This window comes from Ips typographus, linkage group LG5 (genome assembly GCF_016097725.1).
Source record: "Ips typographus isolate SLU linkage group LG5, UJ_Ityp_2.0, whole genome shotgun sequence".
In the NCBI taxonomy this organism is placed as follows: domain Eukaryota; kingdom Metazoa; phylum Arthropoda; class Insecta; order Coleoptera; family Curculionidae; genus Ips; species Ips typographus.
Genome location: NC_138426.1, coordinates 3489343 through 3509724, shown reverse-complemented (window position 1 = coordinate 3509724; position 20382 = coordinate 3489343). Strand labels below are relative to the sequence as shown.

The 20382-nt window shown below is 37.1% G+C and overlaps 3 protein-coding genes across 3 annotated transcripts; 1 reads left to right on the top strand and 2 right to left on the bottom strand.

The window, feature by feature from the left end:
* The first annotated feature begins 451 nt into the window (after positions 1-451).
* Positions 452-12476, top strand: LOC145729450 (transmembrane protein 26). The gene is made up of 7 exons (XM_081980221.1): positions 452-721; positions 5272-5434; positions 6200-6356; positions 8406-8499; positions 8555-8644; positions 9085-9450; positions 11933-12476. The coding sequence occupies exons 1-7, from the start codon at positions 528-530 to the stop codon at positions 12240-12242; spliced, it is 1374 nt and encodes a 457-aa protein (XP_081836347.1). The 5' UTR covers positions 452-527; the 3' UTR covers positions 12243-12476.
* Positions 12477-14477: 2001 nt separating this feature from the next.
* Positions 14478-14981, bottom strand: LOC145729449 (cystein proteinase inhibitor protein salarin-like). Its single transcript, XM_081980220.1, has 2 exons — positions 14818-14981; positions 14478-14763 (listed from the first exon to the last, which is right to left on the bottom strand). The coding sequence occupies exons 1-2, from the start codon at positions 14977-14979 to the stop codon at positions 14566-14568; spliced, it is 360 nt and encodes a 119-aa protein (XP_081836346.1). The 5' UTR covers positions 14980-14981; the 3' UTR covers positions 14478-14565.
* Positions 14982-19587: 4606 nt separating this feature from the next.
* On the bottom strand, positions 19588-20122 carry LOC145729343 (cystein proteinase inhibitor protein salarin-like). The gene is made up of 2 exons (XM_081980052.1): positions 19924-20122; positions 19588-19869 (listed from the first exon to the last, which is right to left on the bottom strand). Exons 1-2 carry the CDS (start codon positions 19978-19980, stop codon positions 19651-19653), a joined length of 276 nt encoding a protein of 91 aa, XP_081836178.1. The 5' UTR covers positions 19981-20122; the 3' UTR covers positions 19588-19650.
* Positions 20123-20382: the final 260 nt, after the last annotated feature.

Genomic DNA, 20382 nt, shown 5'->3' with positions numbered 1-20382 from the left:
GAGAAATTTTCATCTTACGACGACGAGACCCAGGATCCAACTGTTTTCGACGTATGATTGGTTTATCCTCGTTGATAGCCTTGTGGTGACTTTTAGTTTCTTCAGGATTGACACGTTAGTACGATGTTCTGTGTATGATATTTGCAGCAATCTTCTGTAGGCCCACATTTCAAAAGCATCTATTATTCTTCGATTGGCCATTTTTCAAGTCCAGGTCGCAAAGACATATGTGGCAATAGGAAAGATCAAGGAGTTCCATATTCTCAACATCTAGTGAATAAATAATTGTTTAAATCGTTGCTAAGCGTTGAATAATTGACTAATAATAGGAAATTTAATAAAAGATTGTAACTATTTTTAATGATTGTGATAAGTCGTATCCAAATCCACGTCCAAATGCCAAACTATATGTGCATTGATCCTCTTAAAATGCGCAGACCTACACCCCCCATTAGCTACTAATAGCTTTACCTTTACAAAAAGATAGAAATGTAGACATTCATAATGCGGTGAAACGTCGTTTTATTATGGCAAGATTGATCGCGACGATAAAGGCAATAATAACTCGAGTAGTTTTCGCGGCTCATGGATTGATCGGTATATGGCAAGTGACAATTTTTAAGAAAAATTCTTTTTATTGGTATTTGAGTTCACCAATTTTACTTTTGGCCTTTGAAGGAATCTTTACGTTGGCGATAAAGAACAATCAAGAATGGAAATGGTGAGAATGTAGATTTATTTAGAGTATAATACAAGGTAAGTTGACATGTATGTTGTCTTTTTGTCATAATCTTGTACCAAATTGGGTACAAGGACTTAAAACTGATGCTCATGACCCACACACTGATGCAATAATCTATTATCATCCATTTGAGCGAAGTTCAGAGATATACAAATTAAAAAAATAAGTGAACTAATGTTCTTGTACCGACACGAACAGCTTCGACCAAAGTTACTTTCATCAAGTAGTAATGAATATCAATTTTATAAGTACTTGTACCAAAGTTGATCTAAATTACTTCAACAGTCTCAGAATACATCTTCCTAGAAACATGCATGTCTACTTATGTTTTGAGGGACGAACCACTGTTGGTTGTAGTTCAATGTTTACAGAAAGAGTCGTGTAATTTAGAATAGTTAATTGTGATACAGAAAATGTTAAGAGTAGTTCAAGAATAGGCAACTGTAATTCACAAATGGTTAATTGCAATTCAGAAAGTATGAGTGTGATTTAATTTAATTTTTAACCTAAATTGTGTTATTTTTTCATAACATTCGTTCATGTGCTTTGGAGTTTCAGTTTTGGTAATTTTATTCACAATGAATGCCTTTGAATGTTCTGAACTTCATTTAATGATTTCTGAATTTAAATTAATTTTTTCCGAATTGCACTTGATGGTTTCTGAATTGCAGTTCCTTATTCTGAATTACGTTTCACCTTTTCTGAATCTCACTTGACCTTTCCTGAACTACATTTGGAAATGGTGTAGACAATTTTGACAAACGTCATTAACATCACATAATAGGTCTGTTCGCAGAACAGATCTCCAACTAATAATCAGAGGAACTGAAATTTGGGGGACTGTATCTTTCTTAGGAAGCATTTTTTACAAAAATCACATAATATATGTCAACTTATTTTTTGATGGACTATTCATTGGTGAATTACATTCAAAACTGGACTACACGTATAGCAAAATTTTGGATAAATTCCTTTCAATTAATAATTACATAGATTAATTGCTGTATATGTATAACCAGTTAGGAAATTTGGATTTTATGTGACAGATAATAGTAGTTTTCCTAACAAGTGTGCAAAGTAAGTCTTGTACGCACGATGGTTGGATGAGTACGGGCACCATACAAGTGCTGACAAGACACTTTGCACAAGAGTTAGGAACTATAGTCTATCCGGCGAACCTACGGAGTAATAAAAGCGAAAATTAGGAGGGGTTGACCCGCCCCGTCCATTAGTATTGGTCTATATCCGGTCCGTTTTACAATATATATCTTATCTCTAATATAAGGACTTCTCGGGTCTCATGTCTCGATTCACTTTTACGAACCTGTTTTACAGTGTAAAGCGGGTCGACCAAAGTTGCCGCCCATCGAATTTTATGACTCCGTAGGTTCCCCGGTAGACTATAGCATATTGTACAACAAGGGTGAATAAGATGTTCCTATCGCACGAGGACGAAAATTTGAGCACGACGCCGAAGGCGTATTAGTTTTCAACACAATCACACAGTGAAATTTTGTCTTTTACCTCGCGGGACACCCTGTATATTAGACTTCAGTCCAGTTGTACAACAGTGTTTGTGTCAATCCATATCCATTTCAGGTCCAGCGACTTCTATTCAGGTCCATTTCCCGATACAGGACATTAATAATAATAATAATAAGGTTTCTTTATTTCAGATGAAGTAACGAAAGTAATTAAAATTAAATCTATAGGAGAAGGCTGATTGATTACTTATCTTAGGTACTACAATATCTAAATGTAACTGAATGTAATGTTAACACAAACCAAAACGGGAAAGGCGCAAGCACCACTTAGATGAGCTTCTACCTTGCAGTTTACTATAATATTCCTCTACAGAATAGAATATGGCTCCATTTCAATTAACAATGTTTTTAGCTCTTTTTTGAATGATATTACATTGGTTTGATTCTTCAGTGACATTGGCAAACTGTTATACCAGGTGCCCAAGAGCACCCTGGACATAGGAGATTAACATGGGAAAACGGTTTTGATTTTTTTGCGCCTGTACGGTTGGTTTGATTGAAAAATCGTATTAATGGAAGTTGTAGTACCTATCACGGACTAGTTTTCTCTATTTTTTTCAGATCTGTAACTTGAGCCTTTTTGTCGTAAAACACGAACAAAAATACGAAAAGTTAAACTTTTTACCTGCACTGTATAAGCGGTTGTCGAGCAACCGTACCAGCAACAATGACCTGTTTACCCGTTGCTCGACAACCGCCTATACAGTGCAGGCCAAAAGTTTACATTTTCTCATTTTTGTTCGTGTTTTACGACGAAAGGCTCAAGTTACAGATCTGAAAAAAATACAGAAAACTAGTCTGTGATAGGTACTACAACTTTCATTAATACAATTTTTCAATCCAATGAACCGTACAGGCGCAAAAAAATCAAACCGTTTTCCCATGTTAATCTCCTATGTCCAGGGTGCTCTTGGACACCTGGTATAACTTAATACAACAATAATATGGTCTCTTCTCGGTGTTCGTCAGGCGGTGAATTGGTAAAGGTATACGTAAAACGTCTCGATCTCATCTTCTGTTGAATCTGTTGTGGGTGCATACACCTGGATGACATTGATGTTGATTGGTTTGGCGTATAGTTTAAGTAATATGATTCTGTCCGAGAAAGGGAGAACATTTATTACAGATCTGGATAACTTTTCAGTCAGAACTATTCCTACTCACTACTTTCTATGATTTCTGTCATTATTTCCTGAATAGTATATGACACCTCCAGAAATGTCACACACCAGCTACCACGCTTCCGCGACACCCAGAATGTCCATCTTCAGTCTCTTCATTTCCTCTAGTAAGTTGGCCAGTTTTCCGGCCTCATCTAAGCTAAGCACATTCCAAGTACCAACCCTTACTTTGCCTCGTAGACTTAGTCTCTTCTTTCTGACTTCATTTAACACAGTTCTCCCCGGATATTCGATTGGGGAACGATTTATAACTCCGGACAATTTTGGGTTAAATGCATTCATCATATTCTCTTGGGATAAGTAGTGAAGGTGGTATCCCGTTGCCTTCCACCACTTAATACAGGGATTTAGTGCTGTATCTCTGTTACGTATGGTTATACTCGGTCGCCATTGCGTCGTTAATTTTCTAGCAAAGTGCACCGGGTAACCGGGGTTACCACTGGAGCAGGTGAGGTTGGTATTTGGGCAGCATTGATGTACTGATGTTAACGCTACCCCTTAAAATAAATAAATGCTTTTTCTGTATTGTTGAATGTATGTCCAATGTATGTCCAGTAATGTATGTCGAATATATCTCCAGTAATGTATGTTCAGCGACGTATGTCCACTGGAATTGGAAAATATATAGCCAATTGTACATCTTATGAATGTCATATGGACAAAACATGTCCAATGGATGTCTACAATGCTGATTTAGGACTTGATGTCCACTGGATTTCTTTGTGTTTGTTAGGATTTTTATTCCAAACCAACTTACCTCAGCTTTAAAATTACCTTTCTCGTACAGAGAGTACAGATTCTCAAAGTGTATAATCATTGATTTTAAGTACAACTTAGGCTAACCTAACCTAAACTTATCTAAGCTGTCCTTAAACTCAACTTAGCCAATGTTGGGGAAACGGGCATTAATCCGCAAATGTGACATATATCATGTCAAATTAAACTTCATATATCAAGAAATCGGGCAAAATTTTTAAATCATATGGACATGCTGAGTAAATCGGAAATCCTTTGAATGCTGAAAATATATCCAATGTATGCATAAATAAAGTATATCGATTGAACCGTATTAATGAAAATGGTTGTCCATTGGACATCATACGGAATAGCAGTACAATGGACGCAATAATTATTGTTTTCCAGTGGATGTCCATCCGTGGGCATTTTAGCAGCAACTGGACATCCACTTGATATAGCTGTGTTGTTTAGGAATAATAATATGCTATAGAAGAAGTGTTAACCTTGAAATATGAATATCTCAAAAATTGCTGCGTACACATACATACATATGCTGTTTCTTCTAGTTTTCTGCAATTTCTCAAATATACACTTTAATATTTAATTCCAACCATTTTCTCCTCGTCCAGGTCATATAATAAACGCCAACGAAAACTGCATTCACATCATGTAGGATCATTACGTCATAGACAAACTTCTCTACATTAGGGAGATGAAAGACGTTTTGCTAAAATATCGAAAAAACTTTGAAAATTGGTTTAAAAATCAACTTATCCCAAATTTATCGAAAAAATCACTGATAATTAATTCGAGTTACCATTCTGGAATATGTGAAATCTTTGAGTCACAAAATTTTAATATTACCACCATATCATTGCCAATACAATCCTACAGAGTTGATCTGGTCTGAACGCAAGAGAAAATATGATGAACATATGTTAAGTTTACGAGGGACAAATTATGTAAAGTACCAATTATGTTCTTGATAACCATAAAGCCAAATAATTAGAAATTCTTGATTCTCACAACCCTAAAAGCACTATAATAATCATATTTTTTGTTATAGGTTTTGTCCTTCAGTGTTTTTGTACCTGGCAAGCATTGTACCAGCAATATGGCTTTTGGAACTAGACAAAGTGGACAAAAGGATGAAGGCCAAAGAGGATTTGGATTTGCCGATGAATTTTACTGCAGACTCGCAGCTCAAAGACTTACATAACCTGATTGGGGTATTAATTATGTATAATTGATCATTTTATCGAATAATAATCATAATATTTGTTTTACTTTTTGGGAATTGTCACAAAGTTGAGTACTATACATTTTGTAATACCACAAATTTACTTTTTCTGTAATGTGGTGATTTTGTATTGTTAGCCACATACTCAATTCTACAAATAACCGATAAAAATAGTAGCCTGATGGTAAAAATTATGTTTGGGAACAACTTGGTTTCTCGTGGACTTGCAACTTGATAACTCTCTTCCTTTAAAAGGCAAATTGCAAAAGTTTTGTCCTGCTGTTGTATATCTACGTCACCCCCTTAACGTAAATATTTTGAATTAACGGTAATCCTATGAATTTACAGATTTATAAGATATATTAATATGTTGAAACTGTTATAATAATTTCTACTTGTGTCGATATAAACTATTCGTCAAATATTTCCGCAGGACATCATAAAGAGGGCATCTTCTCTATAATAATCTCAAGTGATCTATGTTCAATCACTATCCAACCGTCCCAAAGTAACATACATTTTCTACATTTTTTGGTTTTGCTCCAATAAAATATCCACTGATCAGTTATTGTCCACGCTCATTTAGAACAGCTACAACATAGCAACAATCTCCATTGGTCGGAGTACGCCTCACAGTTCAAATTTCTTAGAATCACATAAATATTTTAAATTTATATTTAATTTCTCTTTGTGCAAATGTCCATTGTACTACTGGACACTTCAATATGGTCATTTCAGATTATGAATTTTGCAGATGGGGATAAAGCTTCCAGACATTTCTCTCAGCACAGATACATGGATAACATTAATTGAACAGTTCCTGATGCTGATTCTCATTATAGGCAGGTGGATGCTACCAAAAGGAGATCTTACCAGAGACCAGCTTAGCCAGTTGCTACTAGTTTATATTGGTAAGTATTCCCATATCTAAAAAGGCAAATAAGGTGGGCTCACGTTAGTACTGCTACTATGTAGTATGACAAGCCAAAACTGCATCCATTAAAAGGTGGAATCATAGATTATCTTGGTACTTCACAAGCAGTTTAGCCCCACCAATTCAAGAACCCTGTGAGCTCAGGGTTTATTTAAAGGGTTGTGTCAAAGGACAGAAACGGTTTATTAGTTTTTACTCTCCCTCGGATGAGAACAGGCTTGCTTGTATCATTACAATCGATATTGGCTCCTTTCTTCTTCGAGTATCTGCTCGTGAGATCTGATGGCAGTGAAAATAATGGTATGGGAGGAGATGTATTATGAAAAATGAATAATTAACTGACCCTACGAGGTAATATACTGTTATTGAATAGAAGGTAGCCTAATATTGAGTGGAAGGTGGCCTCGCTCTTTCCCCTGGTGAGATGACCATACCAAAGGCCGCATCTGGTGGTATTTGTATTTCTGGGATCAAGTAGAATAGAAGATTCTAACATGGGTTGTACTGCTACCTTCAGGTACAGCAATGGACAATATACAACTCATCGTACACGGCATAGGTAAAGTGGGTTGCCAGCCACCAAGGGTATGTCCCATAAGCTCTGGTGATATTATCGTATATGGAACTGGGTCATCGAACGTTGTCCAATACAATTTATGAGTAGTGACCATATGCCAAGAAGGCCAAAACCCTCGATCTTCTTTAACGAAGACGAGTGGGAGAATGGAGCTGTCCCGAGGATTGTTAGCGGTGGATCTAACTGGTTCACGGATGAATCCAGCGAAGTACTTTGGCCTGGGTACATACACTACTGTATTCCAGGCTGAGGTGTTTGCGAATCTGTAGTGTAGACTAGAACTACTATCAGACTCAATTGACATTAAAATTTGTTCTGACAGCCGACCTGCCATCATGACAATCAACTGGTTCTGGAGTGCAAAACAACTCTGGACACGCTCAAAGGAATGACATACGTCTTGTGTGGGTTCCGGGACCTGCTGGTATCCCAGTAAATGATGAGACGGATCTGTTTCAAGACCGTTGAAGCTTCGCCATACATACTTGGCCGGACAAAGAACTCATCATCAGCTCCTCTGCCAAAAAATACGAAATACCTGCTAGAATTAAGCAGAGATAATCTAAGGACGGTGAATTGTCTACTGTCCGGCTACTAAGAGCTGAGACATCAACAGTACTTGATGGGTATCATCGAGGATTCATTCACATCATTGCTATGAAAAAGACACAATCTATAATGGCGCACAGGGACATAACATGGCCACATAGAAGGCCTATACGTTTATGCCCCTGATCTACCAATCAACGACAACCAGAACAAGAAGATAACTTCCTAAACACAAATTACTATAAAATAAATATTAAACATAACCTACAATTGCAGCTTTGTCTCCTTTCTTCTTTCCTTCCTGAATTCCCTATCTAACTAGTGGAATATGGCTTCTGCTCCCTTTATGTGGCAATTTTCCAGGGATTTTCTTTCTCCCTAGGATTTGTCTGTCTCTAGGCCATCCCGAGGCAGGCCTCTTGGTGCTTCGGTATACATTTCTCTTTGATATGGGCGGTGCGTACGGCACTGAGTGTTAGAAAGACAACCCAACAAAAGAGGACAACACAACTACTGACTGAGAGTAAAATAGGTCCAGGAACCTTATCTACAAACAGTATAGGAAAGGCTTCTAAGATCAGTTGTCTACAGTCATACCATCTTAATCCCTAGATCTCTCTCCCTCTTTAACTATCAAATCAGTTTAAGTACGTTTTGCGCCATTATTATCATTCTTATTCTGCATTAAATGTATATTTCATAAAAATGTATGTATCTATTTAGTCGGTTGATTAGCATGTTTGTTGAGCAAAAAATTTTGTTTCTTTCCCGACTACACTCCTTGGTTAAATAACTATTTTCTGAAACTCTACGATTAACTGTTAAAAAAAAACGGTTATTTAAACACCCTGTACAAATAAATACATTTGTTACACAAAATTTTGTTTTCCCTTGTTTTAGGAACTGCAGCAGACATTATAGAGTTCTTCGACTCTTTCAAAGATGATAAAATTGCCAGTGAACCCATATTGGTGCTTTTGACTTTAGCTATTTGGTGGGTATGAATGTATTAAATAATAGCTTAATTTCAGCAGAAAATCTTTTGGCAGGTCTTGGAGCTTAATGCAGTTTACTGTGGTGTTGACCGCCACAAAATCCAGAAAGTCCAGGTTAATGTCTACTAAGACGACAATAAAGGAGTAAGTTATAAAATTAAAAGACAGTGGTAAAATTAGTGCAAACTACGGAAACAAGCAACGTGAAACTGAAAAGGAAATAAATTGGGACCAATGTTTTGGAGACCTTCTATAAATATTTACTCGAATTTGACCACTTACTCTTCAAATAGACCCTATAGTAATATCTCGATAACGACTCTGTATGTATCAGCTTTTGCGTTCACTGCCTTGCCGTTTGTTGTTATACAGAGTGTCAAATACACATGTTTCTTGCAAATTTTTAATGTATTTTATGAGAAACGAGGAAAGTCAGAATTGTCATTGCCAAAGTTCTTCTCCAATCATAATTCCATGAAATATCACGAGTAATCAGAATACTTATGTTTAATATGGGCACCACATTAGATTTATATTTTGAGCAACTTCTTTCACTTGTAATGAGATATTTTTCCATTTTTTAGGTCGGAGAGCTGTTGTACCATTGACGTGTGGGGCATCACACTAAATATCGTATTACAAGACGCTCCTTTTCTCGTATTTCGCCTGCTTCTGATCACCCATTTTAAAATTATCTCTTATATGAACGTTTTCTTTACATGCAAAAACACTTTAGTCATTTTGCTACAGTTGTATCGACTCTACGTAGTTCACAGCGAACACACCAAAAATAGAAGCGCCGACGAGAAATTGACTCATGTTTCTATTATCTCTAAAGGCGATTTTGGTGAAACTAGGAGAATTAAAAACAGGACAAATAGAGAAAAGGATCTACCTGGAGCTGCGAGATACAGTAGAAGTGAAGACGGTGTTACTTCAAGAAGCAAACGGTAAATATTGTTACGTTAAGATGGAAACAATTGCGTTAGAACCGAATGAGAGAAGAGACCTCCTGGATAATGTAGATGGAGGAGAGTAGACCTTTATGAGAGTTATGCGCATTTTGTTTGGAAAAATATTGATAAAAGATCTTATAAATACAAAAGTTTAAGATTCTTGAGAAATAGTACATTCTGCTTGCTCGAAATGAGTTGAACCGGGTCTATAAGAGGGTTGGGGAAGCAAGTGTGAGGAAAGCATCAAAATGCATGATACAACCTTCATCGATGGCATTCCGTGAAAAGAGATTTAGCTATCTTTTTCTTTAAGTGTTCTCCGTTTCGAAGGTTGGCAATCATGAGGGCTATACGTATTCGTGATACAGCTGATCGGAATAGATACCAATCCCGCAAATTTCTCATCCAAGAATCCTTCTGCTCGCGCTTTCCCGTCCCTGTATTTTTCCTTGCCTTATGAGCTGCAGTAAGTGGTATTTTTCTCCCCTCATCACGTGTCCCAAGTACTACAGCTTCCGTTTTTTTACAGTAATAATGATCTCTTTCTCCTTTCTGATTCTTCTCATGATTTTCATGTTCGTTCCTCTGTCGGACCATTATATTTTTATTATTCTGCGGTAAATCCACAGTTCGAATGTCTCTAGCCATTTCATATCCAGTTTCTTAAGGATCCATGCCTCTACACCATAGAACCGTACCGACAACACATAGCATCTCATCAACCTGATCTTTAGATCTAAACTGAGATTGCCGCTACCAAAAACCCTTTTCATTTTCATAAATGTTGATCTTGCCTGTCCTATTCTAATTCTAATTTCTTCAGAGCACAGGTTGTTTTTGTTTATGATTGTTCCCAGGTATTTATACTTCTCAACTTTCTCTTGATTGTTTACGAAGATTTGGGCGTTGTTTTGGAAAATATCATAAACTAGGTCTTTCTGAAACATAATTACAGTCCAAAATCCTCGCTGGTGCTATTCGCTTTCTCTAATATACATCGGGTTATAACGTTCTTCGACGTCTTCCGATCTCCAGTCGCCATTGGTCCCTGTTCATCCACAGGTCTTCTTCCAATCCTCTTTCTCCAACTTGTGTAATAATGCCCTTTCTCCAGCTTTTTCTGAGTCGCCCTCTTTTTCTTCTCCCCTGTGGTGTCCAGTTAAGAATTTGCTTGGGTAGCCTTTCTTCTCCCATCCTCTGGACGTGTCCATATCATTTGAGTTGGGCCACGTTTATTGGCTTTCGATATGATTTTGTCCCATAGTACACTGTTTAGAAGGATGTTTTGGTCCCTTATTGCTTCATCCGTTGTACCGTCGTTCGTAATGTACATTCCCAGGTATTTACATTTGTTGCAGAGTTTTATTCTCTGTTGTGTATCTTCGAGGATAAGGTCTTGTTGAAGTCCGCCTATTTTTATTTACGTTCACCTCAAGGACCTATTTGGTATATTCTTCAACTAATTTCCGGGTCATATACTCCAGGTCTTCGTAGTCCTGGGCCAAAATTACTTGATCGTCTGCAAGGCTCAAAACTTTCAAAGCTTGTTCCAGATATATTTTAAACAACGTCGGTGAGAAGCAGCATTTTTGCTTCATGGCCCTTATCCACTCTAAAACCTTTTAGGTTAGTAGATATCAGAGCCGTATCATCCGCATATCTTATATTGTTAATATGCACTCCATTAACTATGAAACCCCTCGACTTGTCTCCCATTGCGCGCTTTATAATCTCCACTGAGTAAAGGTTAAACAACATCGGTGATAATATGCACCCTTGCCATATCAATAAATAAATCTAAACAATGCGCATTACTTTTATAATGGATTTTGTAGGTCCTGCCAGGAATCTCTTGGAGAACGACCCCAGGGTGCGTATTCTTGAAACGAGGGAAGGGGATTATCAAGAGACAGATCTGTAGAATGTGACAGGAACCCGCCATTGTCAGCTTTTTCTATCACATTCTATCAACACTTCTCTTAAGAATTCCGTTCCCTGCTTTCAAGAATAGGCCCCCAGATATCCGTAATTTGGTTGTGCGTTTTAAGCCTAATCTTATTCACGATTCCGATTATTGGGTGAATTCCAATTTAATATGGGAGAATACCACCATAATCATGACTTTCTGATCGGAGGGAATTAAAACTGGGTGTAAAGAAGTGCCGTGGCATTAGTTTTGATCTAGTTCTGATCTTTACGTAAAATCATAAAATTTACTTTTTCAAAATATCTGAAAAACCGACAAAAAATGATGTTTTTTAAATCCCATTTTATTAATTGGTTACGCAACTTTTCTTCCATTTAAAAAAATTTGTATCTCTAACCGTTTTCAAAATCCCCATAGTGGCCTCTTTTATTCTTTATACACTATATTTCTCAAAGTTACAATAAAAAGTCTACTTACGTTTAGGAATGCAGTTGAAACAAACAATTTTTCTTATAAGTGTTTTCATTAACTTTTTTTAATAATTTACAGGAAGAGTACCAGAAAAGACACGGGATATTCCACAGGTAGCTCGCATACTAGTGGCAAACGCCGCAAGCGAACGGAAACGAAGAGCTGCGAATTTGACGAAGAAGACAGAGTTAGAACGCATGGCAGTAGAAAATTACGAAGAACCGACAAAGAGACCCATGGTCGTAAAAAAATTGAGGAAGAATTATCTGAAGAGAGTCAAAGTCTGGAGTATCAGCCGGCAAAAAAGAAAGACAAAATAGATAAAACAAGAAAATATGAACGAAAAGTGACTGTCTCCGACAGCACTAGTGATCCGTCATCAGAATGACGCCACCAGTTAGCCATAATGGCAATATTTTGCTTGTATCTGTTTATTTTCATTTGCTGTCTATTTTTCATTTATTGCGGGATCGCTTCTGAAGGGCTTATTATAGCGAAAGTTAGCAGAACTAATCATACTTTAGTTTGATGGTAAACACGTTTGCTTATTTATATCAGCTGCACTAGCGTATTTTTGTAAATTAGTTTAGATACTCCAGATAATAAAGTTTTTATGGGGTGAGGAAGTTGTCTTTAATTGATAATTAGATGTTCAAATATTTGCCTAAATAATTGCAATTGTAGCAGAGGTATTCAGTATACAACTAGGAAATATAGGGGGATTGTTGGGTTCAAACCCTCTTTCTAAAATATTTTGTACTTTCAGGTGTTGCCAGATCAGTCGAAACGAATGCCAACTTTTGATTTTCAAATAGAACACCCTCTGTTTCTAATGTCAGATTTTACTTGTGTCAATACTGCCATGTCACACATCCAGATCAACCTGTTATTTTTTTTTCTTATGTACTGGGGAGATCCTGGCGATTTGGAGGGGCTTGGAGGAGGTGAGGTCCCTTAATATTCGACGAAGTGTCATATACTCAGTTATGGCGAACTACCTGGCAAATAAAGGAAGATCTTGTGCTGATAAACTCGACTTTCATCTTGGATATAGGGAATATCTCCCTATAATTAAAAATCAAATATGGGAGTCATCTCAGACACAAAGGGGGTCTCGTATGCCGAATTGGTGGAGAGGCGTTTGAGGAGTCCATGGTTCGGGGGGGGAAAGCACCTGCAACGTAAGGAGATTGCTACCCTAAACCGTCTGCATAGTGGGCACTGTCTTTCTCCGGTACATCTCCTTAAGATTGGAGTTAAACCGAATCCACTGTGTACCTGTAATCAGAGAGGAACAATTCAGCACCTACTGTTTGAGTGCCCTCATAGCATTCTGGAGCGAGATAGACTTTACTCAGCTTTGTAACCCCTGCTGGCTGCTGCCCACAGGGGCACATCTTGGAGTGTCATCTATTCTGCTCTACCCGCTTCTTACCGCCTCCCACGCTATTTTTCTTAATGTACAAACAAGACTCAAACTGCGATTTAGTATAACCTATGTCTGTCAAAACTTCATTTACTCTCAAATTCCATGATTTGGAAGACTTATTTTCATTATTTTTAATAATAAACTCTTCAGGTTTATTTATGTAAACAGGCTCATCAAAACGCTGCTTTTACATCAAGGTGCGTTATTTCCAAAGCTAGTTTTACTGCTAGTGTCTCATTACAGGCGCAAATACATCACTATAGTCTATACCGGCCTTTTGCACACAACCTTTGGCAACTAAACGTGCGCGGTATTTTGCCTCACCATTTTCACTCACTTTTTGTTTAAAAACCCACTTACAAGGACCGATTGTTGCACCTTCTAGAATGGTATCTGTCAGCTCCCAAGCATCATTGTCATTGAAGCACTGGAACATAGCCTCCTTCCATAAATCTGAATCATCCCTTGATAAAGCTTCATTGACTGTATCAGGATCAGAACCATATGTAACGTAGTCGTCGAATAATTTTGGTTTCGGGGTTATTTGAGATCGTCTCAAGTTTGTATTATCATCAGAATGTTCTGACAATGTCTTGTCACATTCATCATCAGATAAATCATCAGAGCACTCCGAAGAACTATGTGATTGCTCTTCTTTAACCCCCACTGAAGGTAGATGTTCTTCCAAACCAATGACTTGCACTGATTCGCTGATAGGTTCTTCAATGACTACATCCCGACTGACATGGAAATTCCTAGCTGCTGCTTATATAACCTGTAACCCTTTATGTTGTCACTGAAACCCACTAAAATCATTTTTTGTGATTTTTTTATCCAATTTCAATCGTTTTTCTTTAGGGACATGAGTCTTGACTTCATGAAATATCCTGATTCTGCTCACATCTGGATACGACTGCGTGTAATTTCTTACCTTTCGTACTCATAGAACTACACTGAAAGAATATGGATTTTCTGAAATACAATGCCCACTGGTTTTAAATATCCCTTTCGATATCCAAGTTGACGTACTTTTTGGTTAAACCAATTTCCTTAAAAAAATAGGGGGTATATATATATAGGGGTGTATTTTGAGATGATGTCACTGTATGCAGGTTTCTTGAAGAGATTAGATAAAAACATCACTTTTATATCTGGGTCAAGTAAACCACTTAAGTTAAATAAAGATATTACAGGTTCATATTAAATATTGATCTTTTAATGCAAATCCAGTAAAAAAACAGACAACATTATTATACTAATTTTAGAAAACATATTTACTTCTTCAACGCCGCATCACAAAAAGTCTATTAGGAACTTCGTCTGATGTAAGATCCGCAAACTGATTCAAAGCTTTAGTGGAAGTTTCTTCACCGGCCTGATATTTTTCGTTGTGCTCTACAATAGATTTAAGATTGTTTTCGAAGATCTCGAAACGTTTTTGTTCCTCTTCATCTGATTCATATGATTTGCTGAATTTTTCCTGCATCACAAATACTTTAAGCTATTTAAAATCGGTGAGATAAACACTACTTACCTTCCAGCTAGCCCATTGTTCCTGAACATCAACAGAACCTACAAGCAAATTAGTCATGATGTTTGATGGGTTCTCAACAAAACAGTAAGCGTCAATGTTTACGGACGGTCTTTTATAAATAAATGCAAGAAGATTAGATAAAAATTTCGAATCACTTGACATTGTCATTTTCAGGAAGGATACACATCATAGACTGAAATAATTTCGTTCTTCTATTTTTTTGTATCTTATCATACAATGACATCATTTATTTAAGATTAGATTTTTTTTTAAAAGACCCTTAGTCACGTGTCACGTATATTATACCACCCTAGTAACGCTATTTATAAATTTTGTTGTTAAATCTAGACAATTTTCGTTCTAATCAGTTTCTCTATAAATGTTGTCGTTTTCGATATATTGACTATTAAACATTAGAATTTTTACTATTTGGAAGGCTAAAAATGGAGCAAAACGGTTTACATGTTCCTTTCTTACTTTTTTAGATCTATCCTACGATGGTTAAATTTTGAGTATTTTTTGTTTTTCTTTTTAATTTGAAAATACCATCATAAGATAGATCTGAAAAAGTAAGATAGGAACATGTAAACCGTTTTGCTCTATCTTAAACGGTTCGCCTGCTACAGCCTTCCAAATAGAGAAAATTCCAATGTTTAATAGTCAATATATCGAAAACGACAACATTTATATATGGTGGAATGTCTGAAGCTTATTATACGATAATTGAGATGTGCTTCGTGTATAAAAGATATGTTAAGGAAGTAGAAAGTAAGTATTACTTCTTGATGGAAGTACCCCAAAACTCCAATAAGATATCTGGTGTTAAAAATCCATTTGGCGAGTGTAGTACCACAGCAATACTGCAACAGTCACTGACAATCTGAGGAAGTACCTTCTTAAGTTGAAATAAATTAGCTGTGTTTTACAGTTTAGATGGAATAAAGAGAAAAATACTTTCTCATACAGTAATTGGTGTCTCCATGGATAGTACAAGTTGAAAACAATCAACAAAAGTAAGGAAACACAAGTAAAAGTGTCAATAGCGATGTAAACCACAGGGCGATTGTTTACAATGGAATTCCTGACTACCAAAGTTGTCAAACTCGACACTGTGATAGTTGCTATAAGTAGACAAGCTATGAGTTTTCTACTTCCAGGACAAAACTAAGTGGTTTTGGCTAAAACTGAAAGAAGGAAGCACTCCAATAATGGAAAAGAGGTTAAGTAGAAACGAGAAAGGGTACAACGTTGCCATCGCCCTTTCTAAACATTTTTGTATTATTTTAATGTGTCTCCTCTTTGCAATAACCGGCTAATACCATTAGGTGAATTAATACTAATTGTGATCACTAATTTTCAAAGCGAGGGGGTAGTCAGTATCAGATATTTGTACAAGGTGAGTCAACGATAGAGTAAAGTTTTGTCAGAGTTCCACTCTATTCCATTACGTACGTAGTTAAATTCTATTTTTTCATATAAGGTTCCACAAAATTCTAGTTTCCAGTGAGAAATTCCATAATTACCGGGAATGGAATTTTAATAAAATTGCCCAAATTTTATAGGAAGGAAGAGGGTTTCCTGTCTGATCGCCTCTGCTGTGGAGTAGAAATTAAATTTATTATTTTCTCCCCATAGGGTCCAACCCAGCCCTGATAAAATGGGTCTAGTTTAAGTAACTTTAATTTTATTGTGACTTTGATCCTGTTTTCCTTATTTATTCCTATTATTCTTCCGGTGTTCTGTTATTTAAGTATCTCAGGTAGGTTTCACGTTTTTCTCTTGCCATTTGTTTTACTTCCGGGCTGAACCATGGTGTGTTATGTTTATTTGAGTTTTGTTTATCCTCCTTTTGCCTAATGCTTCATTGGCGGTAGCTTCGTTATGTGTAGGTCCTATTTCGTCGTGGAGTAGGTATATCTTCCTGTACAGGTAGTTCTAAGTTATCCTGTATCTTACGGTGCTCTCTGAGCAAGGCCTGGGTTCTACGAGTTGCAGGAGGGTAGATGTTGCTCAGCAAGGGAAGTCAATAGGTGGGTGTTGGTCGGATTGCTCCAGTTATTAATCGCATTGTATGCTTCAACTGGACGTCGATCAAATTTGTGTGGCAGCTGTTTAGCCATACGGGAGCATACTCGACTGTTAAGAAGACCAGCGCTATGGACGATGTACGCTAGGTGTCCGCTGAAGCTTTTGTTATACCACAAAGCTTTTGGATGATATTATTGAGTGTTTTTATTTTAGCCGCGGTATTCTCAAGGTGTTTCCTATAAGAAACGGTCGAGGGTGACGCCAAGGTATTTAGGGTGCTTGTTGTGCCGAAGAGTGTTTCCATTAAATTGCACATTGAGCTCCCTGTTTGCCTGTTTGTTGTTCAGATGAAATGCACAGAGACCTCAGTTTTGCTTCACTGGGTTTAAGACGCAACTTTTTAAAGTAAGAGCACAGGGAGGCTATATCTTCTGTGAGAGTTGTCTCCGTCTGGTAAAGATTTTTGGCTCTGTAGACGAGAGCATAGCAAAATTTTTTCGACCTGGTATCAGAGATAGACAAATTGAACAATACTTTCTCTCCCTGCTTATATTACTTTCTAGGTAAGTGCGGAAGTACCTGTTACTTATGGTTATTGAGAATAGCTGTCGTTTTTCGAAAGCCAATTTTTTTTTAGTAATTTGTAAATCATCCCCTCTCTCTAGACCGTATTGTAGGCAGCGAACACGTCCGCAAATACGGTAGATGTTTTAAGTCTTTCTAGGAAACCAGTCTCTATGAAAGTTGTTAAAACTAGTACCTGGTCGCAACTTCTGTTTGACTGGGACTTGTTCCAACACAGGGGCGCTTATTCTATTATATAGAAGTCTCTTCAGCAGTTTGTACGTGCAGCTAAGAAAGGAGATTGGTGTAAAACTTTGCGGGAGTTCAGCTGGTTTACCAAGTTTTAGAATGGCCACAATTTTTGTTCTTTTAAGCTGGTTGGGCACCGATCCTCTGTCCAAGATGTTGGACAAGAACCGGACTAGCCATTTCTTTGCTGTGTTACCCAGTTGTATCAGGAACTCCGGGTGTAGATTATCCAAACCAGATGCTTTGCCAGGCTTAGTTTGTTTCAGGGCCTCATCCAGTTCGGGCAATGTGAAAGGTGCGGAGAAATTTCGTGTCGATTTCGAGTCGAGTCGTTTAGACATCGTGCTCTTAGAGATGCAAGTTCTCATTTTATTCTGGTGGTGCGTTGCTTGTCACGGGCTGCTCTGGAGGTTTCCACTATATGATTAGAGATTTGGTTGGCTGAAATATGAGGCGTCTGGCCAGATTTGCTGGAGGCCCCGCCAAGCCTACGAAGCATGCCCCATGCCTTTCTGCTTGAGGTTATGTTTTTGGTTAAGTTTATGTTCTCAACCATCTCCGTCCAGGGCGTACTTCTAGCAGCGTCAAGGCTGTGAAAGAGGACGTCCGCAATATCGCTATCGCCACTGCTGTTCTATTCATCATAGAGTTGTTCGCAGTGCTCATTCCATCCTGGTATATATTCGCTTCTGTATCCACGGGGAATTTATTTCTTAGCAGCAGCGAGTACTGCACCCACAAATAGCAGGTAATACTTAGGCTGGACTGCAAAACTAGCTCGCGTCCGTACTAGAACAGTACACGTGCACCCTGGGTAACGCTAAATGAGCTAGAGCGACTCGGCAGCCAGACCAAAAATTTTAAATGGCACCTTTAGCTTGTAGCACATTATTTTAAAGGTCTTAAAAACCCCGATTTATCACCGTTTAGAAAACTGAAATCGGTTGATCTGTTCTCCGAATAGGGTCAAAATTACATAATTTATACTATAACACAAAATCAACAAGGTTTGTTATATATAATTTTTAATTTTCGTTAAACAGTGACAAAGACAGTTTCCTTTAAAATAATGTGCTACAAGCTAGAAGTCCCATTTAAAAATTTCAAGTGGGGACACCTGGGGACAAGGAGGCAAAACCTAAAATACAATATGAAAGGTAAGGAATAACACGCAGTTGTCTCTACAATATTTTGTTTCAACCTTTAAAGGAAAAGGCCTGCTCAACTAGTTTCGGACATATAAATGACCATCTTCAGGAACTCAAAGCGTAAATCAAAACTCCTCTTTTTAAAAGGGGAGAGACAGTGAGACCCATGTTATTTAGAATGAGATAATAAAAATAAAAGACTGAATTTAAAGGGGGTAACAAAGCTCTCTAAGGAGAAAAAAAAAACTGACACTGCATACTGTAAACATAAGAACACTATAATTTAAATAAGCTAAACCCATTTTGTTAGGGCTGGGGATGATCCTATGGGGGAGAGATATGAAAATCCAATCTACCATCCGCAGTAGAGGTGATCAGACAGGAAATTCACCTTCACACCTCTTCATTTTCTCGTTTTGATTTACGATTTGAGCTCCTGAAGATGGTCATTTATATGTCCGGAACTAGTTGAGCAGGCTTTTTCCTTTGAAGGTTGAAAATAAAGTATTGTGGATACGACTGCGTGTTATTCCTTACCTTTCGTACTCATACAACTACACTGAAAGAATATGGATTTTCTGAAATACAATACCCACTGGTTTTAAATATCCCTTTCGATATCCAAGTTGACGTACTTTTTGGTTAAACCAAATTCCTTAAAAAAATAGTGGGGTGTATTTTGAGATGATGTCACTGTATGCAGGTTTCTTGAAGAGATTAGATAAAAGCATCACTTATCTGGGTCAAGTAAACCACTTAAGTTAAATAAAGATATTACAGGTTCATATTAAATATTGATCTTTTAATACAAATCCAGTAAAAAAACATTATTATACTTATTATTTTAGGAATCCAATTTACTTCTTCGACGACGCATCAAAAAAAGTCTTTTAGGAACTTCGTCTGATTTAAGATCCGCAAACTGATTCAAAGCTTTAGTGGAAGTTTCTTCACCGGCCTGATATTTTTCGTTGTGCTCTACAATAGATTTAAGATTGTTTTCGAAGATCTCGAAACGTTTTTGTTCCTCTTCATCCGATTCATATGATTTGTTGAATTTTTCCTGCATCACAAATACTTTAAGCTATTTAAAATCGGTGAGATAAACACTACTTACCTTCCAGCTAGCCCATTGTTCCTGAACATCAACAGAACCTACAAGCAAATTAGTCATGATGTTTGATGGGTTTGGGTAACTAACTCAACAAAACAGTAAGCGTCAATGTTTACGGACGGTCTTTTATAAATAAATGCAAGAAGATTAGATAAAAATTTCGAATCACTTGACATTGTCATTTTCAGGAAGGATACACATCAGAGACTGAAATAATTTCGTTCTTCTATTTTTTGTATCTTATCATACAATGACATCATTTATTTAAGATTAGATTTTTTTTTGAAAAACCCTTAGTCACGTATATTATACAACCCTAGTAACGCTATTTATAAATTTTGTTGTTAAATCTAGACAATTTTCGTTCTAATCAGTTTCTCTATAAATGTTGTCGTTTTCGATATATTGACTATTAAACATTAGAATTTTTACTATTTGGAAGGCTAAAGATGGAGCAAAACG